Below are 27,942 nucleotides of genomic sequence, written 5' to 3' on the forward strand. Positions count from 1 at the left end.
CCGAAATGGGATTCGGTTTGATTCCCTGTTTAAAATGTATAGTTTATTTTCTTCTATATTGTCGTTCCCGTCAGTAATTGAGTATAAGCTTACTAAAATCGTTCCATTAGATCAAAAAGACCGTGCGATTTTAAAACTTTAAGTAGCCCTCAAAAAGTAATTTGTATCTAAATCGAGTTTTTTGTTTACCACTTTAGAAAAGGTTAAAACAAATAATCCTTCGTGGACAGCGATTGATTATTTGCTGTTGTGAGAAAGAAGCTCACAGTTTTTTTCAAATTCATTATAATCTTTAATTTTTCGAAAACGAATAAAAATTGTACATATTTAAAGCAAATATGCAACTTTGATTTATGCATTTTGTATTAGTATTGTAAAAAATTAATTTGCACGGAGCAGCCTATCGTGTTGTGTGACTTGTCCGCTGTTCTACACTGTTTGTGTGGCGGCAGAGAACAAGCAGAGCAATTCATTATGACCGCTTAATGGAAATCTGCGTACCCTTCCCTTAATTTAATGAAATTAGTTCATGCGAAAGCCGCACAAAAGAAGCCCAAGAGTCTATATGCCAAATCCCAACTTTCTAGCTTTTATAGTTTTCGAGATCGGATATGGCTAAATCGCTCGCCTTTATACTTTATAGGGTCGAAAACACTTCGTTCTACCTGTTACATATTTTCCGACGAATCTAGTATACGCTTTTACTTTACGAGTAACGGGTAAAAAAACGTATGGAATTAAAAAACTGGCAACTCGTTTTTTTTGGGCGACCACTTTGACATTTCTAAATTGATCAATGTGTATTTGTTTGTTTGTCCAAATTTTAAAATCATTCGATAGTTTCCTCTATTCCCATAAAAAAATCAACAGAATAAAAAATAATTAAAAACCCATCGACCGAGTCCAAGTAATAAACAGATATTCTCCGATGCCTTTTTCAGCAGCTCCCGGAGGAGATCAGTTGGTGGAGCATTGCTCGCCGCTTAAGAAACGCCGCTTGCAGCCGACGTTGGGATCAGAAGTCAGCGGGGAAGCAGCAGGAATTGGCTTAGCTACAGTAAGCATCGATCAGACGCCTCGTCAAGCCTCCGGAGATTGTGTTGCGCAGCGCACTCGATCTAAGACCATTTCCCCGGAGGAGCTGCCGAGTACAAGCAGCGCTGCGGCGGCGCGCCATCAACAACAGGTTCGGGCCAGTGCCAGCTCTACGAGCTTCCCGACCAGCAATCGGAACAAGCGCAAGGCCAACGGTGGCGGAACGGGAGCTGTAGTCGATACCACTCCCCATCGAGGGGCAGCAGCTGCTCGCGCCGGACGCAGCAGCAATCTGCTGAACTACTACAGAAAAACGCGCAAGGTTAGCCACACACGCTCCTCCCAGAAGCCGGAAAAACAGACGGTAAAAGCGGAGGAGACTGTCGCCTCCAGCCGGAACGGATCAGCGGGATCCGGATCCAGCAGCAAGTCAGGTGTCATTAGCAAGCACAGAAAGAGCCTGCGCCACTCGCAGCAGAATCTGCAGGACACAGAGAGGGAAGGAACAGAAGAACCTGGTGCGGAAGGCAAAGCGGAGGAACAGCAGCCGGTACACGTGAATCTGGACGTGGAGGACCAGCTGCCGACCCTCGAGACGGCTCTGACTCAACCAGAGGCAGCAGTATCCCACAGCCAGGGTCACTTAGAGGCGGAGGGCCAGCCCGAGGAGCAGGACAACGACGACGACGAGGAGGACGAAGAAGAAGAAGAGGAGGAAGAGGAGGTGGGCTTCTACGAAATCGTGAACTCTGCGGGCTCGTCGTACGAGGAAGACCCCCAGATTGTTGCCGAGGAGGACGAGATCACAACGGAGGAGGACGTTGACGACGAGGAAGACGACGACATCGAGGAGGACGAAGACATCGAGGAGGAAGACCTCTCAGAGAGCGAATTCGCCCAGCAACTGATTGGTGAACTTGGTGGTGAGTTTCTTCGGACTATTCATCCAGTGCATAGCACTCATATCCCATTTGTACGTATTGTATGTCTGTAGAAGTCTTTTGTAAATATTGACACATTGTTTCTGTTGTAAAGTATATTTAGTGTAACCATGAACTTTATATATCGCTAACCACTTGTAAAAAGATCACTTTCGTATTAATATTTACTGAACTCCCACTTTTTGGGTACGCTTCCATTAACATAAGTTTTTATTTATTTTAACCTCATTGCCCAATTTAAACCTAATAGAATTCTTTTATTTTATCGATTTGGCTTTAAAAGTCTATGTTAAAACATTAAAAGGAGTTGATACAAACTTTCATAACAATTTTTGTATACTGCGCAAAACAAATTAATGATCTGTAATGATCAAATATAAATGTTCTTGCTGATAGCAAGCTGTTAAAGAATATTTTTTAAAATTCAAAAGTTTCACATTTGAGTTTACCTAATTTCGAATTTCACAAGTGTAAAGTCTAGATCATCCTGGGTCGCAATTCAGGTTTCGTTATACAAAATGATTTTCACTTTGTCAAAAAGCTGTTGGCATAATGTGATTTTTATTGTCTATCAGCGCATTTGTTATCAGTAGCGAAAAATACGTTTACTTATACATTGGCGAAGCTTTTATTCTACAAAGTGCCTTCGTCTTGTCGCTATTCCCCAATGTGATTTTGATAAAAGGAGAATGATTCGGAATGCCAACGCACTGAAATATGCCAGCGACAAACGATCGACTGGCAGTCTAAATTCGTACATTGCGCCGCCTGGAACAGGCATAAATATATTGTATTTACGAACGAGTATATAAAAACTGCGGTGATTAAAGAGTTCGTAGTTGAGGAGTAACTTTACCATTTGCTTGTGCAATTGAACTACTGCATGTATGTAACTTATTATTTATGGTTCAAAGAAAGCTTTAACAGAAAGTGTTCAGAACTTTGGGTGTGCTGTCACCTGTGGTCATCTAACCACAACCACAATCTCCATTACCATTACCATTTCACCCACCCTTTTACCCATCCCCAATGTACATTTCATTTATATTATTTTACTTAATTTACGCTTATTATCTAAACGCCAAGAAACGCCCACATTATATTATTAACCCCCCATGTGAATCACATTGTGTTTGTACTATGATAGACTTATTTGTTGTTTATGCGAGAACTGAACAGTGTGTCCTCCCTACAGAGAGCTTTGTTTTGTGTATCTTTTTAATACCTTATTTTATGCGGGGTTAGGGCTAGACAAAAAATGTGCGTTAGGTCAGCAACACCACTTCATAGTGCTGAAAAACATTATTTTTAAATTTATTTTTGGGTAACTCCACACTCCTATTCGTTTTACCCTTTTCATAACACCTCAAAAGAAAGTTTATTTTTGCACGTTGTTGTTGTTGTTGCAAATGTAGTTGTGCTCAATTTTGAGCTGAATTATTATCATTTTTAATATAAATCAAAAGTTATCAAAATAAGTATCTTCTTATAATATGATTATTGAGTCAAAGAATACTTCAATTGCTGATGCTTGTGTTGTTGATGATGATGATGATGATGTTGTTGTTTTTGTGCAAAAACAATGAGCCAAAGCGAAAAGTCGAAAATATTGTGGTGTCAAAAAAGTCGGCATGTGCAGCGCGGAAAAAAGAGAGAGATGAGAGAGTAAGGCAGCAGCAGCAGCAGCAGCAGAAGCAGCAGGGGCGACAAAAGCAACTTTACAGCAGCAGCAACAACAAAGTGCATCATAAACATTAATAAAAGGGAAGGTGACCACTTAACAAAATACAAAAACTACAAGTACACGGACGGGTGCGTGTGTGTGCGTGTGGTTAGACTAGTGTGAGAGAGTCGGCAACAAGTGCAACATCAGAAGCGACAGCAGCAACATCATCATTGTCAGCGACAGAAGGTCGTTCAGTCTCCCGTCCTGATTTTCCCCTGCCATTACCCTTTTGAAAGCGAAACACACACTGCGCTCAAAATACTATTTTTTGCATTACATTAAATGATGAAAACAAAAACAAGCCAAACAAACTAACTCAAGTAGTGTAGCTGCAAGAAAATAATAACCAAAAGAACATCAATAAATAAAGCTGTTAACTGTTGTCTCCCACTACTCTCTCTCTCTCTCTCTACTCCCTCAACCCACCATTCTCTCTCTCACTCGCAAACACCCCCCACCCACACTTGACTCGCAAAGGAGCAGAACAACAACCACACCGTGCCAGCAACACCATAAAAACAACAAAGAACAACACAGCAGCAGCAGCAAGCACTGTAAAGGCAGCAACAACAGCAACAACGTCGTCCGGCTATCAGCAACGTGCCGCCCCCCATGGACAGGGGGCGGGGCCAGGAGCTGGAGGGGGCGGGCCACGTGCCACGCGCAGCAGCAACAGCAACGCCAGCAACAACGTTGTTGACTACAGCATTATGCCGCACCTTACGACGGCCGCAACAACCACGCCATATGCCTTGACACCGCAGCAGCAGCAGCAGCAACAACCGTCACAACCTCCGTTGCAACAGCAACAACAAGCACACCAACAACAACAACAACAACAACAACAGCCACCTCAGTTGCTGCCCACACATCAGTTTGCACACTTGTCTTCCTTTGTGACACCAACAGCAGCGGCAGCAGCAGCAGCGGCAGCGGCCCACTATCCCCCGGCTTCTGCTGCTGCCGCTTACTTTGCACAGCAGCAACACCATCAGCATCATCAGCAACATCAGCAACAGCAACACGTGCAGCAGCAGCAGCAGCCCCAGCAGCCGCACTATTACCATAGTTCTGTGGCCGTGTTGCATCAACCTCCACCGCACCATTTTACCTCCACAGGGGCAGGACCGCCGCCAGCACTCTACCAGCAACAGGCACCGCCGCAGCTAACCCGCTACACGCCATCAACAGCCACTACAGCAGCCACGTTTGTGCCTCCGCAGCAGCAGCAGCAGGTTGCCTACAATCCGCAACAGCAGCAGCAACACTCCTCACTGCGACGCAGTTCACGTGGCAAGACGGGTTCTTGTGTGAGTTCAGCAGCAGCAGCACAGCAGCAGCAACACCACCAGCAGCAACAGCAACATAGCAACGCTGCTGCTGCTGTACAGCAGCAATTGCTGCCACCGCCTGGTACCTATCAATACCAACAGGTGGGCGGCAATACCGTTGTAGTTGCCGTGCGTCATCAGCAACAGTTGCAACAGCAGCAGCAGCAGCAGCAACAACAGCAACTGGCTTTACATCAGCAACAACAGCAACATCAGCAGCAACAACAGCAGCGTGCCACGCTCGTGCAGCCAGGATTCTTGTTCAGCTATCGGAGCAATCATCCCCAGCAGCAACAGCAACAGGCGCAACAAATACATCCGGGTCCCAAAGTGACGCATACCAGTGGTAAGAAGATGGAGGAGGAGGAATATAAAGGAGGAAAGGAAAAGAGACCGCAAGCAAACCAAAAGCCAAGGCCCCTGAATACTCTTTAGAACGGGCTTATTTTGGGGCTAGTTTGGGACCCCTGGTTACAAGAAAGGAACTGTTAGCACACACACGCACTGTAGGGACTAGGCTTTATAGGGTTAATTGTGGTCCGATGTGCCATAGTCCATTTGTACTTTCCCAATCTGAATGAGAAAAGTTAAAGTGGAAGTAAAAACGAAATTGAACGAGTATATTGTACATATTATAGGGTCTTGGTATCACTCTTAATCTTATTTGGTGCTGGTCATAGTATAGGTGATAATACAACCAATATTGCACTGAAAGAAAAATCAAAAACTACACACCTCCAAAACACGCCAACCCCCTATCCCTTTCTCTCTGTCTCCGCTCGCTCATTCCTGCGTTGCTTTGCTCGCGGTGTCTGCCCAAACAATTCCCCAAACTGAACTGAACTAAAATAATAGTGAACTTAACATTGTTTTGCTCTGTTTTTTCTCTCTACAACCTGCTCTCTGTCTCGGTCTCTTCTCTGATTAGCAGCTTCGGATGCTTTAACATATAGTTTGATGGCACAACAACCGCCAAGTGGACCGCCGCATGCAGGTGGACAGCAAATAACGCCAGGTAAACGTAAAACCCAATCGATCAGTACTCAACATATACGCACCAATTTAGTACATTCTCACACATATTGCCTTGCTTTGAATTTATTTCACCCTCCGCATAAAAATCCCTCACTCAGAACATAAAAGACGACCCAGGTGGCAGCAAACTTGATCTTTCACCCATTTCTGTACTTTGTTCGTAACACACTTTTAGACTGTTTTATTTTTGATGTTTTAGTTTTGATTTAGTTGATTTTTATGAATCTTAAACTTATATACCACCTGTCCAACTGTTTTAGTTTTAATCGTGTAATCATTTTTCGCTACTAACAACATTCATTTAAAACAAGGAAGAACGCTATAGTCGAGTACCTCGACTATCAGATACCCGTTACTCAGCTAAAGGGACCAAAGAGAAATGGAGATATGCAAACAGCAAAGCGAGACTGAAATGCGCCACCTACCCGTGATCTCAATATATGGTTATGTGGGCGGTAGACAGATTTAAGCGTTATGGGCGTTAGAGTGGGCGTGGCAAACTTTTTTTTTTGGCAATCGATAGGTATTGACGAGACCAATACATTTCAGTTAAAATTTTTTATATAGCATAAAAATTGTGGGCGCCACAGCTTTGGGCGGTTTGTGGGAGTTAGAGTGGGCGTGGCATATTCGCGTAACAAACTTGCGCTGTGTACAAGGCTACGGAATCTAAATCTGAGATCCCAATTCTCTATCTTTGATAGTTTCCGAGATATCCACGTTCATATTTACGATTTTTTGAAGTTTGTGGGCGTTAAAGTGGGCGTGGCAAACTTTTTTTTTGGGTTAATCGATAGGTATTGATGAAAACAATACAATTCAGTAAAAAATTTTATTCTGGCATTAAAACTGTAGGAGCCACAGTTTTGGGCGGTTTGTGGGCGTTAGAGTGGGCGTGGCACCCTGCTGAAACAAACTTGCGCTGCGTAGGAATCTCAGGAATCTGCATGTCTAATCCCAGTATTGTAGCTCTTATAGTTTCCGAGATCACAGCGTTCATACGGACAGACGGACATGGCTAGATCGACTCGGCTAGTGATCCTGATCAAGAATATATATACTTTATGGGGTCGGAAACGATTTCTTCTGCCTGTTACATACTTTCTGACGAATCTAGTATACCCTTTTACTCTAAGAGTAACGGGTATAATTACCATGGGATCGTTATTATGTTTCTGAACTCAACAAATTATTTGAAAAAACGTTGTCCTAAATATAATAGGTCAAAATTCAATTAGAAGTAAAAAATAAATATAAAAAAAGCAATTAAGAAATTTTTAATTTTGAGCATTATAAAATTAATGTTGCAATTGAGTTGTATTTATTTCCAATTCGTTTTGTTTACCATTTCTTAATTACTTGCTTTTTCCAATATTTTGTATGTTTCCAATCTATCTCCCGAGTTGCCTGTGCATTTATATATATTACATTTGCCTAAGTTTCGATTAACTGATGGGATTTATTTTCAAAAGTCATAGGGAATCTGTAAGCATGTACGTTGTGGTTCAATCCGTCCTGTTCCAGTTTTCACCCTGAAGTGAAACTAATTTTTCTGAAGTGAAAATTATGACAGGTCTGGAAAAATTCAAAAACTGGAAAGGCCGACCATTTTTTGTCTAAATTGCCATGACTTTTAAAATAATACTCAAGTTAAGCAAGTTTCATAGGGCCGTTAGCGTAAGCCTGTACTTTCTGTTTTGACATATTTGTTTCATGTTATTACTTATACTCAGATTAAAATCCTTCAAAACGGGAAACGATTGTTTCCAAAAGATATGTCAAGTTATAATATTAATGACGAGTTTTGTGCCTTCCTTCGTGACGCGACTTTAGGTGCCAGTTCAGCCAATCTAAGCATTGTAGCAGCCGCTCTGAGTGCCGCACGTGACGTCGGAGGTGGAACCGGTGGAGGTGGATCAGCAGGAGGAGCAGGACCAGGTATAGGAGCATCAGCTGCATCCGGAGGAACCACCAGCGCCGTGGGCGCGACCAGCAGCAGCAACAGCAGTGCCGGCCAACCAGCCAGCAACAGCAGCAGCAACAATGTGACTGCAGCGGGATCAGGGTCGACTCCGGGCGGAGGGCCCACTACCACCGGTACAAGCAGTGCCAGTCAGCATGGCAGCGGTTCCGGTGGAGCTGCTGCCGCCGATTCGGAGAGTGATGATAGTGAGGTGGGCCGTCTACAAGCATTGCTAGAAGCTCGCGGTCTGCCGCCCCATTTGTTTGGAGCCCTTGGTCCAAGAATGACTCACATCCTTCACCGCACCATTGGTAACAGCAGTAGTTCGAAGGCCAATCAACTTCTGCAAGGACTGCAGTCCCACGACGAATCCCAGCAGCTACAGGCTGCCATTGAAATGTGCCAGATGCTAGTGATGGGAAATGAGGATACCCTCGCCGGCTTTCCTATCAAGCAGGTGGTCCCTGCACTAATCCAACTCCTTCGAATGGAGCACAACTTTGACATCATGAACAATGCTTGTAGGGCATTGGCATACATGCTGGAAGCTCTGCCCCGATCCTCGGGCACCGTGGTAGAGGCGGTTCCAGTTTTTCTGGAGAAACTTCAGGTTATACAGTGCATGGATGTGGCGGAACAAAGTTTAACCGCGTTAGAGATTCTCTCCAGACGTCACAACAAAGCCATTCTGCAGGCAAATGGTATTTCGGCTTGCCTCACCTATTTGGACTTCTTTTCGATTGTGGCTCAGCGAGCGGCCTTGGCGATTGCAGCTAATTGCTGCCTTAACATGCATCCAGAGGAATTCCACTTCGTTGCGGAAAGCTTGCCTTTACTAGCTCGCCTACTTTCTCAGCAGGATAAAAAGTGTGTGGAGAGCGTGTGCTCTGCTTTTTGTCGGCTGGTGGAGAGTTTTCAACACGACAGCCAGCGTCTACAGCAGATCGCCAGTCCAGATTTGTTGAAGAACTGCCAGCAACTACTGCTGGTCACACCAGCCATCCTAAATACAGGAACCTTCACAGCCGTGGTTCGGATGCTGAGTTTAATGTGTGGCAGCTGTCCGGATTTGGCAATCTCTCTGCTTAGGAACGACATAGCGGCCACCCTGCTCTATTTGCTCACTGGAAATGCTGAGCCGGCCGCTGCCAGTGCCACGCATGTGGAGCTAGTCTCACGCTCACCTTCAGAGCTGTACGAACTCACCTGCCTTATTGGTGAACTGATGCCGCGTCTACCTTTGGATGGCATCTTCGCTGTGGATTCTCTGCTGGACAGGCCCACGCTAAACACCCAGGATCAGGTGCACTGGCAGTGGCGAGATGATCGCGGTTCCTGGCACAATTATTCCACTATTGATTCGCGTCTGATTGAGGCCGCCAACCAGAGCAGCGAGGACGAGATCAGCTTGAGCACATTTGGACGCACCTACACTGTGGATTTTCATGCCATGCAACAGATTAACGAGGACACGGGCACCACACGTCCCGTTCAGCGTCGTCTCAACCACAACTACGTGGCCCCCATGTCAGCGGGGCAGGACTTGACCACCAACGCAGCGGGATCAGCGTCTTCGGGAGGGGCATCCACGTCCGCTGCTGCTGCGGCAGCAGCCTCCAATAACAACAATAATAATCCACCAGGAAATAGTGGAAACCAAGTGAAGCGACGCCCATCACTGGACGCAAGAATCGCATGCCTCAAGGTAAATAGAAGCAAAAAATTATTAGTCGTATAATTCAACAAATGATACCCAATACTCAATTTACAAAACTTTTTTTTTAATTACAAAATTCAAGTTTAAATTGACAAGATATTTTTTTTTATTTTATAAACTTAGACATTGTATAGGTCTAATAGGTCTAATTTTATGAATATTCGAGTGCTGGGGACTGAGACCTTCAACTCGGGGATCTATATATTTTTAAACATTTTTTAATTATTATACATATAAATATTATTATTATTATTTTACCTTACGACTCTCAAGGCTTAATTTGTTACAATCGAATGATCTGACTTAATCTTCTGAGTATCAAACTCAAATTTAGCAAAAGTTTCAAATGTTTTAAACACTTTAATTATAATTATTTGTTGTATCCTTTTTAGGAGGAGCGAGGTCTTGCTGCCGACTTTATCAAACACATCTTCAATGTGCTGTACGAAGTATACAGCTCGTCGGCCGGACCGAATGTACGCTACAAGTGCCTGCGTGCACTTCTTCGGATGGTTTACTACGCCACGCCGGAGTTGCTGCGACAGGTGCTTAAGTATCAGCTGGTCTCCAGCCACATTGCTGGCATGCTGGGCAGCAACGATTTGCGTATCGTGGTGGGAGCCCTTCAAATGGCTGAGATCCTAATGCGCCAACTGCCCGATGTTTTTGGCACTCACTTTCGTCGTGAGGGAGTTATATACCAGTTCACTCAGCTGACGGACCCGAATAATCCCATATGCGCGAATCCCTCGCCAAAACCGCTAAGCACAACAGCAACACCGACAGCCAATGCAGGCGGGTCACAATCAGCTCCGGCCTCCGCCAACAGCCTGCAGGTTAATCCCTTCTTCATGGATAACGCTCCGGGATCGTCCAGTGCTTCCACGACACCCAGCAGCAGCAAGCATCAATCGTACAGCGTGAAGAGCTTCTCGCATGCCATGAACGCACTGACAGCCAGCGCCAAAGGAACTCCTGTCGGAGCGTTAGACGCCTCAGGAACCTCTGCTCCAGCTGGTGGTTATAACTACAGCAGCTCAGCGCCGTCTTCATCCTCGACAGCTGGAGGTTCCGCTGGCTTCTTTGTGGCACAGCAGGGGGATCCACGCCAGTACGTGCACTTCCAGCAGCCGGCAGTTCCACCACCACCACCGCAGTTGGAGCTTTTACCAACTGGACCTCAGCAACAAGGGCAGCAGGTGCCTCAGGTCATCTACCAACCACAGCAGCAACAGCCGGCCCACTTGGTGGTGGCTTCCACCAGCAGCGCCGCTGCCTCATCTTCGTCCTCGTCCTCCTCGTCCTCAGCCTCGGCGTTGCAGCACAAAATGACGGACATGCTAAAGCGAAAAGCGCCGCCCAAGCGAAAGTCGCAAAGCAGTGGTAGAGCCAAATCCAGGCAAGACGATGCAGCAGTTGCAGCAGCGGGATCTGGAGCAGGAGGAGCCCCACCCGCCTCAGCCAGTTCGGCTATGCACGAACTTCTTAGCCGTGCCACAAGTACGTATATTTGTCTATGTTCTTGTAACCAAAGAGCTCACTTCAGAGTTATGGGAACTGAATTTTAAAAATTATTTTTCCTTAGTCTAATCGATTCTGGTTTTTTTTTTAGGTCTTGGTAGCGGCACCGGAGGCAGAAGTACGCCCAGTTCAGGCGGTGGTTCTGGAAGCTCCAAGTCTCGCTTTAATGCCGGAAACTCGACCAACGCCGGGTCGACCAAATCATCGTTCCTGGCATCGCTCAATCCGGCTCGCTGGGGACGCCAGACTGCCCATCATCATCACCACCATCAGCAGTCGCAGCAGCATCACGGCCTTTCCAAAGATTCCGGGAACGCTAACTCAAGTGGATCCAGTTCTGGAGCTGGCTTGGCTTATACAGTGGGCCAACATGGCAGTGGAAGTGGAGCTGGAGGACTGAACGCAGCAGCAGTTGCGGCAAGTATCAGCAAGAGTATCTCCCACGCCAATCTCCTAGCGGCGGCCAACAGGGAAAGGGCACGCCAGTGGGTGCGAGAGCAGGCTGTAGACTTTGTGAAGCGTTACACTGAGCAGGAGGCCAGGCGGAGTAAGACTGCCCCGGAAAGTGGATCCACTCAGAGCGGAAGCAGCGGAGCAGCAATATCTTCGACAGCCAATACTACATTGTCCACGGCGGGCAGCACCAACGTCTTGGAGCGTCTGTCCAGCATTCTGTTTAAGCTCAATGGGAGCTACCACGACTGTCTGGATGCTCTCCTCGAGCTGAAGACCATTCTTTTGGAGAGTGATATCTCTCCGTTCGAAGTGAATCATTCGGGCCTCATCAAGGCCATGCTTAACTATATGACTAGCGAGACAGGATTGGTAGAGCGCGATGCTCGCCTGCGCAGTTTCATGCACGTATTTGCTGGGCTGCCGTTGGAGCCTCTGCTCCAGAATGTCGGACAGATGCCCACAATCGAGCCGCTTGCGTTTGGCGCTTTTGTGGCCAAGTTGAACGGTTGCGTCACGCAACTAGAACAGTTTCCTGTCAAGGTGCATGACTTTCCCGCTGGTCCTGGAGGCAGGTCCAATCAGAGTGCACTGCGTTTCTTCAACACTCACCAGCTAAAGGTAAGTAGGAAATAATGAATTAATATTAATACTCGTTGAGTTAATGAAAACATCGTAATAGGCAACGGAACAGTTTAATAGTTAATTAAATGTGTAGTGTGCTTGGAGACAACCATGTAGCAGGTAGAAGGATGCGTTTTCGATTATATAATATATACTTTATATTGACCAGGATCACTAGCCGAGTCGATCTAGCCATGTCCGTCTGTCTGCCCGTATAATTTATGTGATCTCGAAATTTGAAGAGCTAGGGAGTTGTGACTTCAAATTCCGTAGAATTCTTATTGTTTTGTTTATCAATACCCATTTACATTCCAAAAATGGATACAATCGCACCATTCAATTAAAAGTTTTAAGCAATTGAAGTTTCTATCGCCAGGTTAGCGTTGTGAAGCTCACATGGAGCTGGAGAGTTAAAAAAAAATCTTGCATGTAGATTCTATAAGTCTCTAGGAAGCGAATGTTTGACTCTGCCGGGTGCCACGCCCACTTTAACGCCCACAACTCTTTTCATGATTGAATTAGATAAATTTTATCTTAAAATAAATCAATCGCTTTTATTGTGACTTAAAATATTCCTATTTTTCTTCCTCAGTGCAACCTGCAGCGTCATCCACAGTGCAGCAATCTTCGTCAGTGGAAAGGCGGCACTGTGAAGATCGACCCGCTGGCCATGGTTCAGGCCATTGAGCGGTATTTGGTGGTGCGCGGATACGGTGGCATCCGAGCCGACTCCGACGACGACAGTGAGGAAGATATGGACGACAACGTAGCAGCTGTTGTGATGACACAGGCGGGCTTTAAGCACAAGCTGCAGTTCACGATCGGGGATCACGTATTGCCCTACAACATGACCGTCTACCAGGCAGTCAAGCAGTTTTCGCCGCTGGTCAGTGAACAGCCGGAGACCGACAACGAGTCGGAGACGCTTTTAGGAAATGCCAGCATATGGGTGCAGCAGCACACCATTTACTATCGCCCCGTAGAGGAGGAAGTTGCCTCGGGAGCGGCTGCGGGAGCAGCTTCCAGTAGCAGCTCGTGTAGCAGTGGCGTACAAAAGCAGCAGAGCACCTCCAGTTCCGCCTCTAGCTATGCAAATACTTCCACCTCGTGCTCTTCTTCGTCAGGAGTGGCCAGTGGTGGAGGATCCTCCTCGAAGAAGGCCCACAAATCTAGCAGCAAGTTTATGCGCAAGAAGACTGAGCTGTGGCACGAAGGAATAGCTCCGGGAGTGATTTCAGCTCTTAAGCCATTCCTCAGCAGTTCGCTTCCGGCTGATGTTGTGACAGTGCAGGATTCCTCGCTGGATGCACTGTGTATGCTGCGAGTTATCCACGCTCTCAATCGCCACTGGGAGCACCTTTACGGGTGTGTGGTGCGCCAGAACATTATACCCCAGGCGGAGTTTGTACACCCGAAGATCACGGCAAAGGCGAATCGCCAACTGCAGGATCCCCTTGTCATCATGACGGGAAACCTACCGCAGTGGCTGCCCCAGATAGGCATGGCCTGTCCGTTCCTCTTCCCATTCGAGACGCGTCACTTGCTTTTCTACGCTACCAGCTTCGATCGGGATCGCGCTTTGCAGCGTCTGCTGGACACCACGCCCGATCTGAATGCAGCCGAATCTTCAGAACGCGTGGCTCCTCGCCTTGATCGCCGCAAGCGTGCGATTTCCCGTACGGAGATACTCAAACAGGCTGAGCACATCCTTCAGGACTTTGGCCACTCTAAGGCTTTGCTTGAAATTCAGTATGAGAATGAAGTTGGCACGGGTCTGGGACCTACACTGGAATTTTACGCTCTGGTTTCTGCGGAGTTGCAGCGTACGGATCTGGGGCTGTGGAATGGAAGCGATAGCTACAGACAAAACTCTGTGACTATTGTGGATGTGGTGAAGGCCAACAGTACAGTGTTGCACATTGAGGATGCCCTCGAAGCAACCACCATGGACCAGAGTCCTCCAGCAGTGGGAGGAGCGTCCCTTGTGAGCAGCACCACCACCACAACAACAACAACCGTGCAGCAGCAACAGCCTCCACCCAATCGATCCAGCAGTCGCACGCATCTCTTGCGCAGTGTGGCTGGCCAACAACAGCTGTCACAGCCAGGGGATCACGGCTCCTCCAGCGCCGGCACCAATGAGAATGCTTTAAATATGATTATCGCACAGCAATTTAGTGATATAAACTCTGCTGACCCAGCAGCAACTGATAATCCCAGCAGCACCACTACAACAACCACAACCAGTGTGGTGGAGCAAAACACCACTACGAATCACTCCAGTGCCACCACGACTACAACCACAACTTTGATTAGTTATGTGAATGCGGTGCACGGCTTGTTCCCTCTGCCTCTGGGTAAATCCTCGAAGCTTCCGCAAATGACCAAGGCCAAGGCCAAGTTTAAGTTCTTGGGCAAGTTCATGGCCAAGGCGGTTATGGACAGTCGCATGGTAGGAACTTCTATTAAATTCTTGAAATGTGATTTAATTGACCTTTATTCTTCGTCTTAGTTGGACTTGCCCTTCTCGTTGCCATTTTATCGTTGGCTTGTCAGCGAAGAGCATTCGATTGGCCTGGCCGATTTGATGCGCGTGGCTCCGGAGGTGCAAAACACTTTGGTCCGTCTGCAGGATCTGGTGCGCCAGCGAGAGTACATTCTGTCCGACCCAAACATCGATGCCATGGAGAAGACAGAAAAGGTGAGTACAACAATGAAGAACATTTATTTTATTCACAATTTTATTTTTAAAAAGACAATAAATAAGATGCAAGACAAAATTAAATATATACTCCACACCAGTCGATTATAAGATACAGACTAAATACATTCACCATTTCCTCAAGAATTAAATTATATAAAGATTTCGCTATTTAGGTTCATTATAAATTACGCAGAACTGGTAAAGTAATAAAAGGCTTAATTAATTATTAAGAAGGGAAAGTCTGAAAAACTAAAATTTATTGGGCACATTTTCGATTTGTATTTAATATTTATAGTTCCTATTTAAGTGAGGACGGTAAAAAGTTATGCCATGTACAAGCTTTCCTAACATGTCGACATAATTTCGTAACTCGGAAACACAGTTATGTGATTTTATCAAGCCTACTGGAATCGACCCCGTAAAGTCAAAACATGAGCAACAGTTAAGACTTGTATATCCTTTACTCGTAGAGTAAAAGGGTATACTAGATTCGTCAGAAAGTATGGAACAGGTAGAAGAAAGCGTTTCCGACCCCATAAAGTGTGTATATTCTTGATCAGGATCACTAGCCGATTCGATCTAGCCATGTCCGTATGAACGCTGAGACCGCGGAAAATATAAGAGCTAGAGTGTTGGGACTTGGCATCCAGATTCTTGGGCTTCCTGCGCAGCGCAAGTTTGTTACAGCAGGGTGGCACGCCCACAATCGCCCATAACGTCACCTAGGTTTCGCGATATGTGGCGTGGCGATAGGAATGAACGATGGGTGGCGCTTTTTGTTATCTGAGATTCTACTATAGCGTACTCACTGGTTTTTTATTGCATTTAAGAGGGTATTATGATTTGAGTCGGAAGTTTGCACAGAAGGAGGAGATGTTTCCAACCCTATTAAATATATATATTCTTGATCAACTGAACTAGTCTTTCAGCTTTAAAGCTATCGAGATGAAACTTTTCAAAAAGTCTTTATTCTATTGCAGGTAGTATTATTTGTATACAAATCTTCCAAATGCCCGGCTTCTGTATTATACGGATGACTCTAAACTAGTTTTAAAATATACCATAAAACCCAGTTTTCCCCATATTAATTGGTATAGCCCTAAAAATGTATTAAAGGATATGCAAATTTCCTAGCTTAGTCATTCATTATGAAATACATTTTAATCAAGTTTAAAACATTCATAGATAATGGCATGAATACATTTTGTTCAAACTTCGTACAAGCCTTAACTTATTTAACTAACGTGGTCAGTATAAAACTATGAATATTGCGTTATCGTCACAATTAAATTCATTTTTAATTTGGTTAACAGAGTAACGGGTATTCAACAGTAGGAACATTGAACTATACCATTCCTCCTTGATTTTTATTGTTAATAGTTGATTGGTTGTGAAATAATAGTATTTTATTATATCATTTCTAGATTGAACTGCTGGACTTGGATGGCTGCCCCATCTCAGACCTGGGCCTTGACTTTGTACTGCCCGGACATGCCAACATTGAGTTGTGTCGTGGCGGTCGTGATACACCGGTGACCGTGCACAACCTCCACCAGTACATCTCGCTGGTCACATACTGGTTCCTGATCGAGGGTGTCCAGAAGCAGTTCGAGGCATTGCGTGAGGGTAAGTTAAAGTCACAAAATATCTGACAAAAATTATAATTTAAAAACTGATAAGTCAAAATGCTTCAACTAATAACCCGGTTTTGTTTTAAAACTGATGCAAGATTGATTTTCAATTCTAACTCGCAATTTCTTATCAAATTATTTGTGTGTCTTCAATCGTATCTAAATTTTACTGATATACATTTTTTTTTATCATAGGATTCGATTCCGTCTTTCCGATCCAACGGCTTCGCATGTTCTATCCAGAGGAGCTGGAGTGCGTCTTCTGTGGATCGGCCAGCGAGCAACAGCAGTCGCGGTGGGAGACTAAGATGCTGCAGGACAGCTGCCGCACAGATCACGGATTCCACCAGGAGTCTCAGGCTATTCAATATCTGTACGAGATCCTGGCTTCGTACAATCGCGACGAGCAGCGCGCTTTCTTGCAGTTCGTGACTGGGTCACCACGCCTGCCGACTGGCGGGTTTAAGGCCCTCACGCCACCACTTACTATCGTGCGCAAGACGCTGGATGGAAACCAAAACCCCAATGATTACCTACCATCTGTGATGACCTGTGTCAACTATCTAAAGTTGCCCGACTACTCCAGTCGCGAGGTGATGCGGCAGAAACTGAAAGTGGCCGCCAACGAGGGCAGTATGTCCTTCCACCTCTCATAAGCAAGCAACGGAACAAAAATCAACTCCCCTTCACCAATAACATGATCTGCAGCAACACAAACGGGAACTAAACAAAATACTACATGGGATATATTCACTCGGCTATACTCCGCTATAAAACTTCTGCAGCATGGCTTAACTGGATGGGTCTTATTTGTTTGTTTTTCTTACGAAAGTTACTTTCGTCGCGCGCGCTTCTCCCCGTCCTTTAACTTTTCCTTTTTGGCAAGCGCGCGTCATACTAAATTTCAACATAAATATATAATTAAAATATATTTTTTATTACAAACTTTTGCAAAAAAGAAGAAACAAAAGAAAAGGACAGGAATGCTGAAGGGGAAGAAGTCAACATAAAAACGAATGATGTATACACCCCATACCTCTCCCATAAAATGTTACCTTAAATAAATTGAATAGTAAAAATGGATTATTCAATAACCAATCATTTGTCCGACCGAAAACGAACAGAGCGGTGAACTCTCGATCTAAGCGTTGCGTTCTAGTTAAATTTGTTTTAGTTTGCTTTCCACCATTATTATTATTCTTCGCTAATTCTATACTTACTATAATCAAAGAATTATTTTATTAAGTTTTTTATTTGTTATGTTGAACTTTTTTCTCTGGCGTTTAAATATGAGTTTAATTAATTTGTAAGCATCAAATGTGCATAAACGCTTATTAGAAAACAAAAATGAATGAATATAGAATGAAGAGGAATGGAGCATTGGAGGTTGAAGAGTAGCCCTTATATGGAAGTGAGAAAATTCATCATTTTTTACAAATAGCAACCCAAAATAAATGATCTAAACAAAAAACGCCCACCCTTTAAAGTTAAATTTAATGAATTAATAATATATTAAACAAAAATATACCTTCATAAAGTATCTTGCATGCCTACAAGAAAATTGAATGCAAATTTTGCAAGCTGTGTTACAACAAAATATAAAAACAAATGCCATCATCATGGGTGTATGTTTAAATTAAACGTGAGAAATTGAGTAAGGAAAAGCGGATAAAACGATGATAGTGCTTAGAACACATCCCTTCTACATAAACTATGCTAACATATATATAAATATAATATATTTAAACTAACATAACATAACTATATAGTACTTGAAGCATATACATACATTTTTGTGTTGTCGAACAGAAACAAAACAATGCTAATAAAAAATCTAAAAAAATGGATTACCATCAAAACAAAAGCGAAATCGATCTTACGTTAAAACTAGATACAAATCTTTGCAGTACTGAAAACTGATTACTGAAATGTGGTATATATATACATACATATAACTATAAAATCATATATATATAAATTAAATAATTATACTTAACTGAAACAATGGCATCTCCCGAGATGCTGGTCAAGTTATTACATAAAAAGGCTAGAATTAAATTATCAAATAACAGTAATATTACATAATACCTATGTAGTTACATCAACAAGTACATTTGCTCTATGATAACGACATGAAAGAAAAACAAACCAACCAAGCAGAAAACAAATAAAATAAAAAGATTATATGAAAATGAAGTGCATTCAATTTAATGAGTTGGTATTGGAATCACCTTTATGTAGACATCAGGGGCAGACAACGAAAATAGCCGATCCACGTTACTCGTAGAGTAAAAGGGTATACTAGATTCGTAGAATAAGGAAGGGAGGAAGCGATTCCGACCCCAGTATATATACATTCTTGATCAGGATAACTAGCCGAGTCGATCTAAGCATGTCCGTCTGTCCGTATGGACACTGAGATCTCGGAAACTTTAAGAGCTAGAATGTTGAGATTAAGCATGCTGAGCGGGTTTCCTGCGCAGCGCAAGTTTGTTTCCTTGTTAATTGTTTACTCGGATTCTAAACGTTGCCATGACTTATTTTAAATTTGACAACATATAGGACTAGATAATAAAACAAAACAAAAATGGTTTTATTGCTATAACAAATCATATAAAATATCGTCATAAAAACGCTTCAAATTAAAGCATACAGTGAACAACAGATTCCAAGACAAATAAAAATTACTTCCATAAAAAAATTTTTTAGGGTTGGATTTGATCAAAGAAAGTATGAAAAACTTGGGAATTTGAACTTTGAACAAAAATATTTAAGATTTGTCCAATTATATAGGCCACATAATCCAACATGTCGGTAAACATCGGTTTTTTACATTCTTAGATGTATGATGAAACACAAGTTTGTTTGGGACTTATACTCAGGTGGATCCCATTATCATGAAAAGCTAGCAATGGTTCATGGAAATATTTTGCCTGTGCAATGTTTGTTTTAAATGTAATTTTTTTTTGTGTGATTTTGGTAGGTGTAGGGACCTAGCGGTTAGTTAGAAACCTCGAAGTCCTTAAGGATCGAGGTGTATTAAGCATAGGCACCAGCGTCCAGGTATCCTTCGTCCTTGCCCGTAAGAGAGTCAAAGATAAGATGTTTCAAGTTCATTGCATTGTTCTAAACGTTCGATAAGAGAACTTTGGCTTCAAGCAAATTGTTCTCCCAAATTTATAATTAGATTTAAGCTTAATCAAACTAACATTTTATCGAAATAATTTTATCTGACCAAAGTTCGCTTAGATTCGAAGGTTAAGAATACTGTTTTGCACACAACACGACATCTAATAGCACTGTTCTACATAATTTAACCTTTATTTTTATACTCGTTACTCATAGAGTAAACGTGTGTACTAGATTCGTCGAAGGAAGCGTTTCCGAACCCATAAAGTATATATTTCCTTCATGGGGATCACCAGCCGAGTCGATCTAGCCATGTCCGTCTGTCCGTATGAACGCTGTGATCTCCGAAACTATAAAAGCTGCAATACTGGGATTGGGCATGCAGATTCTAGATATTTGTGGAATGTATTGTTCTAATTAAAACCTATCGATTGACCAAAAAAAGTTTGCCACGCCCACTTTAACGAACACAAACCGTCCACAAACTTTAAAAAACTCGTAAGTATGAACGCGGATGTCTTGCAAACTATCAAAGATAGAGAATTGGGGTTGTGTGTAAGTTTGTTACGCGAATATGCCAAGCCCATTTTAAAGCCCACAAGCCGCCCAAAATTTCAAGCACGAACCTCCAAGACCGAAAATAACAGGTTTCAGAACTTTTCGGTGTACAATTAATTATGAATAATTTCTTTATATAGTCGTATTTTTTCTAAAAACAAGAAAGATTTAATAATATAGTAAGGAAGTTGCAGGCATAATTTAGGGACAAATAATTCTTTAATCAATATACATATATTGTAAAATTAAATTGGGCTTAAATTATATGCTAGTAAGGAAAATAAGTATTGGAAACTAAAATGAACAAGATTTTAGATATATCTATATCTATATATTATAATAATAATATTTTTAGTTTACTTACGCCTTGCCGCTCACGGGCATTAACACTGTATAACTTACGCGCCTTATAACCGAACACTTTCAGAATAAACAGTTGGGGATTATTAGAAATTTATATCCAAAATGTGCTCAATGTAAGAACTTTTTCAGCACAAACGTTCTAAAATGGTAAGCAGTAAATAGTTTTCAATTCAAGGCTGTTTGTAGTTGATTAGGCTATAAGGTTACCCAGAATATATAATATATACTTTATAGGATCGGAAACGCTTCCTCCTACCTTTTACTCTACGTGCAACGGGTATAATTAAAACTTCTTTAATTTAAATTATATTCTTTTCGAAACCATTTTTTATTATTTCAGAATTACGAATTTAATTGAAAATTGAAAAACGAATGTCAAAATAACACAACCACAGCTTTAGTTTTTTTTGTAAATCTAAATGTACCATTTTTAATAATATTTCTTAAATAAAATTTGTAATGTTTGAAATTAGGATTAGCTGCATTATAAACAATCTGCAAGGGTACATACATATATACACTTCTGCTTGCCGAAACTAGCTTCCTTACTTGTTAAACCCGTTACTCGTAAAGTAAAGGGGTATACTAGATTCGTCAGAAAGTATTTAACAGGTAGAAGGCTCAGGATCACTAGCCGAGTCGATCTAGCCATGTCCGTCTGTCCGTCTGTTTGTCCGTCCGTATGAATGCTGTGATCTCGGAAACTATAAAAGCTAGACATTTGCTATGAGCATATCTCCACCCCTCTCGGACTCCCTTAAGCTGACTAACGGGTATCTAATAGTCGAGTTTCTGTTTTTCTGTGTAGTTGTTATTTTGTTAAGCAGTCGTTGTTATGGGAAGCAAGTTTGCTTTTCTGGTTGTCATTGAAACGGAAAACGAAATAAAGGTTATTCTAACATGTTTTCCCATTCTCACCAGACGAAAAATTTTTCCTGAAAAACTCTGAAGCGATCCGATTTCCTGTGGCCCTGCCGAGAGGCTAATCTTGTAGCACAATGAATCGCACCGATGACATGAAGGGGGCCTCCCTCAATGACTTCAAGCTGGAAGCAATGGCCTCTATGGGCTGGGCGGTGGACTCGGACATCCCTATGGCAAGTGCCGAAAACCTAGCCATCCTAAAGGAGCTGGCTTCTTTAAGGGCTTTGAAACTGGAGCTTCAACAGCACATGAATTCGCTAGACGAACGTGAAAAGGCGGTGGAACGACACACCCGTAACATTGAGGGCACTATTCAGCAGAATATAGTAAGTTTTCAGGAGGGATGTATTGGTCCTGTTGGTTTTAATTCGTTAGCCTTATAGACACTGTACAGCTCTCTGAAGGATGATGTTATCAAGGAGGCGCACAAAGTTCAGCTAGTGATATTGGAGCGAAACAAGATCAAAGAGGATCTTAGGAAGAATGAAAAGGAGCTACAGGAATATACTGAATACGCCGAGGTGACAGAACGTGAGTAAAATTTTCATATACTAAGGTAGATATATACGAACATGTATGTAGAAACACTCTTCGCCATTAAACATTGCTATAAATAGCATAAATTTCTTATTTCTAACTATAGTTACACCGGTATCAGTCGTATCATCAGTCGTACACACAAAAATACTTCTTGGTCAAATTATCCCATCAAATTGGCGATTTGGCCCATAAAATAGTTACATTTACATACGTAATGGTTACTATAAAATATAGTTATGTAAGAAGGGTAAAAAAGAAATTTTTTTTTATTTTTATCTTACCCATAAAATATAATTAGCAAGCTACTTTTATTGAAAATATATATAGCATTAAAATTATGGTGCATGTCAATACGCTATTTACTCAAAAACAAAGAGGCAGCACACTTTAAAATAAGTCAAAAAAAAAAATTAGATACCGGTTACTCAGCTGAAGTGAGTGCAAGGGAGATGGAAATATGCATGTAGCAAATTGGCTGTTTTCGAGATTGTAAATCACACGAACGCGCCACCTAGCTTATATTCATTTACTGGCTTATAATTTTTTCGATTTAACACATTTTTTGTCATGTAGATGGGTATTGATCCTAAAATTCCATTTAATTTTTTAGAAAATATTTAAGAATGTGGGTGTCACACAGACAGATTTATAGTTATGGATGTTTGTGGGCTATAGAGTGGACGTGGCACTCCGATGGAACAAACTTGCGCTGCCCAGAAAGCCCAAGAATCTGTACGCTTAATCCCAAAATTTTAGCTCTTTTAAGGCAATTGTCTGTGTATTTATAAAAGTAGAACCAATAAATCTAGTGCAATCGCCGTTTGATTTAGAAAAGGTAAGACCAAGACAGCTCCGATAAAATCAGCCTAAGTATTAGAAAAATAGAAGAAAAAAAACATATGTAAATAGTTTGGTTTATGGTGACCTGCCTTGAATTTATATAAAATTTTACGTGAATTAGAAGATTTTGCTCAGTTTAATGGCGAATTGTTATGCCTTTTACTTGTAGAGTTATAGCGAGGAGTAAGATCTACATAGAGAGCGCGTGAGCCTGCCTTTTTGGTCATACGGTCGGCAAGGGGAAACGGGAAAGGAGCTTGTTCTATTTATACTTGTTACTCTTAAAATAAAAGGTTATTCTAGATTAGTCGGAAAGTGTGTAACAGGTGGAAGGAGGCGTTTTTTGACCCCATAAGGTAAATATATTCTTGATCAGGATTACTAGCCGAGTCGATCAAGCCATGTTCGTCTGAGCCCTGTGATCTCAAAAACTATAAGAGCTAGAGAGTTGAGATTTCAGATTTAGAATCCTTAGGTTCGTAGGCAGCGTAAGTTTGTTACGCTAATGTGCCACGTCAACGCCAGCCCTCACAAACCAAAAACTCCTATATGACCGCTGATGTATCGGAAACTATCATCAACTCGAGAGATTTGGGATTTCAGATTTAGATTCCTTAGCTTACGTACACAGTGCAAGATTGTTACGCTAATGTGCCACGCCCTCTCTAACGCCCACAGTTTTGACGCCAAAAAAAATTTTAACTAAAATTTAACTAACTGATAATTAAGGCACTTCACCTTGAGCGGATCCACGGGCGAAGTCTTATTCAACATATTGTATTAAAAAAGTATTCTTCATAAAGTGTACTTTACATTTACTGTTTATTATCTTGATCCCAGGTAAGATCTGCCAGAACAAGCGCGAGATTGACGAGCTGACTTCCCGAATCAAGACGGCCAAGTCGACTCTAGTGGAGTGGCAGGAGGCCATGGAAGATGGTAACAAGGGCTACCAGTTGATCGAAAAGTACTATCTGGATGATCAGCAGAAGGCCCGGGAGTTAAACACGAAGCGACAGCTCTTACAGGCGGAGATAGACAAGCGGCGCAAGGAGGTGGTCCTCCTGTACGATGAGCAGATGACTCTGGAGAAGAATCTGGAGCGGACCGCGTGTCTTTATAGGTCTGCTCACGCAGAGCGTCGCCAGATGGTGGAGACGTGGAAGAGCGCAGTGAACCAGATGACCCAGCGCGAGCACGACATCCAACGCAGCGAATTGGAGTGCGCTGAGCTGGCCCAGAAGGCGCAGCAAACGGCGGTGACCTACAAGGAGCATGATAGCCAGCTGACCGACGCGATCGACAACAACCGCCAGGTGGAGATCGCCATCGAAGCCTTGAACGAGGAGACCTCCGACATGAAGAACCAGATACAGATCTTGATCGATGCCTCGCTGCTGAAGGAGCGCGAGATCGATGGCCTGCGTCGGGAACTGGAGAATCTCTCGAACCGGTTGCACATGCAGCGCATGGAGAACCGCAGTCAATCGAAGAAGTGCGATGAAAAGGCCCAGGAGATAGAAAACTTCTCCTCGGTGATGGAGAAGGTTGATGGCCGGCTGAGGTCCGTACAGAATAAAGCACTCAATGCGGAGCAGCGACTTAATATTCTGGAGGAGATGATGGAGGCCGAGGAGACTGCTCTGAAAAACCTGGACAAGGAGCAGGAGAAAGTAAACGAGATGCTGTACCGCACACAGAGGCAGGTTACCGAGCTGGAGGACGAGGAGAAGATCCTGAAGGTGCAGAACGATTCCCTGGTCTCCAACCTGGGGGCCATCAAGCGCAGCCAGCAGCAGGTCAATCACGAACTGAAGCGCCAGACGGAGATCCACTACAGTCTGTCCTTCAAGTGCCTGGAGGCGGAGCGGCGGTATGCCGAGAGCAAGGGTCTGGCAGACGACCCCGAGGTTGAAGCTGCCAACTTGGCCCGTCTCAACGCCCTGGAGCAGGAATACGAGAAGCTACAGCGCCTCATAGCCACCACTGAGGCCCAGAACAAGAAGCTCAACTATAACATGAACAACTTGGTGGTGCAATACAATGCCGACGAGAAGGAACTCGAAACGGTCAGGTTCAAGATCAAGGAGGCTCAAGTCTATTGCGAGGGCACTGTTAAGAGATTGCGCCAGAATCGGTATGCGAACTCCGAGCTCATAGTGGACCTCAACATGGTCAAGATGCGCTGCAACGACCTCGAGGTGGGAATTGGTGGCTGCGAACAGGGCACCTACGACCTGGAGCAGCACCGACTAGCCTTTCGGCGAGCCATGAAGGATCGCACCGTTGAGCTCCGCAGCCAGGAAGAAGTGCTCCTCCTCAAAAAGAAGCACCTCAACGAGGAACTGAGCACCTTGCGAGCCGATCTTGGCGAACGGAAGAAGCAAATAGAGGCGATGAAGGCAAGGTTCGAACTGACCGCCCAACTGCTGGGCAAGAACGAGGACGGTTCCATTATGACCAGCACCCAGCTGAAGGTGGTAAGCGCTCAGGAGCGCCAGATGCTGGCCGACGAGGGCGACGCCCTCAACAAGAAGGTGCTCAAGGCTGAGAAGGAATTGGTCGCCCTGGAGAACACGCTGCGCCAGTTCGACAAATCCAACGACAACTACCGCAAGACCTTCCGATCTGTGGACGATAACTCGAAGGGTAAGTTTAAGCTAATGTTTTGAAACTTACAGTGTCTTTTTTTATGAGACCCCCGAACAAAATTCGTCTTTCACAACTAGTTTTTTAATCGGCGGTCGGAAGAGGCTTTTATAATCTTTACACATTTAATGGTCCGATTCGTCCGATTATAAACATCCTTTTAACTGAGCAAATGGCTGTTGTTTTAAGCAAAGCGTATATTAATACACGTATAACAACCTATAAGAACTTTAAGCAAGAAAAACATTTTTGTTCTATAACTTTTAAAAAAATAACTTATATAACTTATAACTAAAATGTATCGATTGTTTCTATACCAGCTTTATGATACAGTCTTCCGATCTTACTTAACAAAATTCGGAATTCTGAAATCTTAAAAAAATGCTTCACCACAGTATAGAAGAGAATACGGTCCAGAACAATGGATCTAGGCTAGGGTATGAGCAAAATCCACGAACCTGACTAACGAACACCATTGAACTTCAAACTGGTCAATGTATGCAGGTCCACCATAATTTTTACTTTGTGAGTTTTATTTTCCTAAGTTAAATAATACAACTATTTGTTGAGTTTTATTACAAAACTCAGGCAACGATCATAATTGATGAGTAGACAAAAATCATCAATAACGATTATTAGTGAGTTTTATTTTATACAAACCATTTTCGTAAAATTTATTTGTGTAACAAGTATGAAGTTTTTTTTCATGGATCTCATAACTATCAGTGGAGTTGCGAGATCTTAGAAGTTGTTTGCAATACCAAGTTAAGACGTAAGAATTCGAGGAAAGAGTTTGATTCTTTCTCAGGTAAAATTAAGGTGGAAAATATCAGGTGCTTTTCAGTTACAGTTCAGATACGGCCTGAAGAATTCGCGAATCTTTCGAAGTGAAGAATTGGCGGATTATTTGACCTGAAGAACTCGCAAATAAAATAAAAGCAGCTCTTGGCTAGAACTATGATTAAGTGATACGGGTTATTTAACCTACAGAATTCGCGGGTGACATTTTTGTGTTGAAATTACGGTCTAAATAAAAAAAACTTTGAAATGCTCAAGTTCGTTTTACTTGAAGAATTAAACTGAAGTCAAATAATCCGCACATTCATCAGGGGAATAATCATACACCTAACTATCAAAAGTGTGAAACAGTGCTTATACTAAAGTTGGATTCACTATCTATAAAAACCTTAAAATATTTTCCACTTAGACACCTTTTTTTGGCGGATTGTATATATCCGTTTATCCAGAGTTAAGGAATCAAAAAAAAATTCATCCCCACGATCGAAAAAGCCTACATGACCTTAAGCTTCCCCTCTTTGTTGCAGATCGCGAGCGCGCCGAGCTGGAGCTGAAGGAGCTGGAGGCGAACTATTGTCGCGAGCTGGAGAAGCTGAAGGTGCTACGCTGCAAGGCGCAGCACTACGACCAGAAGCACGCAGCCCAACGGGCTGAGGAGGAGGACCTGATTGCCAAGATGGAAAAGGCCAAGGCAAGTCGGGCGGAGCATGCAGCAGTTCTAGAGAAGATCGAGCGCGAACTGGACGATCAGCGATTGAAGTTGGACAGGGCGCAGCGCGAGATCCGCACGCAGATGCGGGAGATCAGGGCTCGGCCTTTCAGCGAGGAGTACCTGGCGCAGTTTGAGCGGGATCTGAACCTCCAGGAGCTGGAGGCACGCAACACCAAGGCTCTGAACATGCTCACCGATCTGGCCAGCAGCGACGAAACCGGCGCAGACATAATGGGAATCCTGGTGCGGAAGGGCATCAAGTTGCCGATGCACCTTAAGCGAACGTGCAGCCGTGTGTCCTGGAGCAGCTCCTCGGCCAAATCCTCACAGGATCAGGATGGCGGCTCCTACATCAGCGTCAAGGGCAAGTCCCTCCAGTGCGAGGGAATGAGTGCCCGGTCCTCGGCCTCCGACATGAGCTCCCTCAAGGACGACAGCTCCTCCACCACCTCCCGATCCGGCCTCAGCATCATATCCCTTGAGTTGCCCATGCCGAAGAAAAAATAATTTGCTTTAATATATTTATTTAATTATTCCTTATTCAATCGTCTCAACCCGTTTGCTTGCTCGGACTTCATGTGCTTGGTCATAGCAGTGTTTACAAATTGACCGTCTAAACGGAACAGCGAATAAAATGCGTTGCCAAAGCGGGTCAAAACAAGAGAGCGGTAATAAAAATAGCCCACAACAAATTCATCGGGGGTATATCACTGCACAAGTGTGTATTTTGTGGATCGGGTATTCAAGC

At 43.4% G+C, this 27,942-nt stretch overlaps 2 protein-coding genes across 11 annotated transcripts in view; both read left to right on the forward strand.

Moving 5' to 3' along the window:
- Window positions 1–18,278, forward strand: part of LOC119560382 (E3 ubiquitin-protein ligase TRIP12) — a 31,898-nt gene extending 13,620 nt beyond the window's left edge. For 2 of the 10 annotated variants that reach the window (XM_037873790.1, XM_037873792.1), the window contains exons 3-12: window positions 942–1,958; window positions 4,180–5,379; window positions 5,962–6,048; window positions 7,902–9,736; window positions 10,141–11,248; window positions 11,361–12,343; window positions 12,939–14,798; window positions 14,859–15,047; window positions 16,475–16,676; window positions 16,877–18,278. In XM_037873790.1, the coding sequence (XP_037729718.1) occupies window positions 942–1,958; window positions 4,180–5,379; window positions 5,962–6,048; window positions 7,902–9,736; window positions 10,141–11,248; window positions 11,361–12,343; window positions 12,939–14,798; window positions 14,859–15,047; window positions 16,475–16,676; window positions 16,877–17,337 (8,942 nt within the window). In that variant the 3' untranslated portion in view covers window positions 17,338–18,278. The remainder of the gene's footprint in view (window positions 1–941; window positions 1,959–4,179; window positions 5,380–5,961; window positions 6,049–7,901; window positions 9,737–10,140; window positions 11,249–11,360; window positions 12,344–12,938; window positions 14,799–14,858; window positions 15,048–16,474; window positions 16,677–16,876) is intronic. The other 8 variants (XM_037873793.1, XM_037873795.1, XM_037873796.1 and 5 more) reach the window with 8 other exon arrangements.
- A 3,318-nt stretch (window positions 18,279–21,596) lies between these two features.
- Window positions 21,597–27,734, forward strand: LOC119560071 (coiled-coil domain-containing protein 39). Its single transcript, XM_037873378.1, has 4 exons — window positions 21,597–21,981; window positions 22,039–22,186; window positions 23,876–25,684; window positions 27,010–27,734. The coding sequence occupies exons 1-4, from the start codon at window positions 21,730–21,732 to the stop codon at window positions 27,699–27,701; spliced, it is 2,901 nt and encodes a 966-aa protein (XP_037729306.1). The 5' UTR covers window positions 21,597–21,729; the 3' UTR covers window positions 27,702–27,734.
- Window positions 27,735–27,942: the final 208 nt, after the last annotated feature.

This window comes from Drosophila subpulchrella, unplaced genomic scaffold (genome assembly GCF_014743375.2).
Source record: "Drosophila subpulchrella strain 33 F10 #4 breed RU33 unplaced genomic scaffold, RU_Dsub_v1.1 Primary Assembly Seq354, whole genome shotgun sequence".
NCBI lineage: Eukaryota > Metazoa > Arthropoda > Insecta > Diptera > Drosophilidae > Drosophila > Drosophila subpulchrella.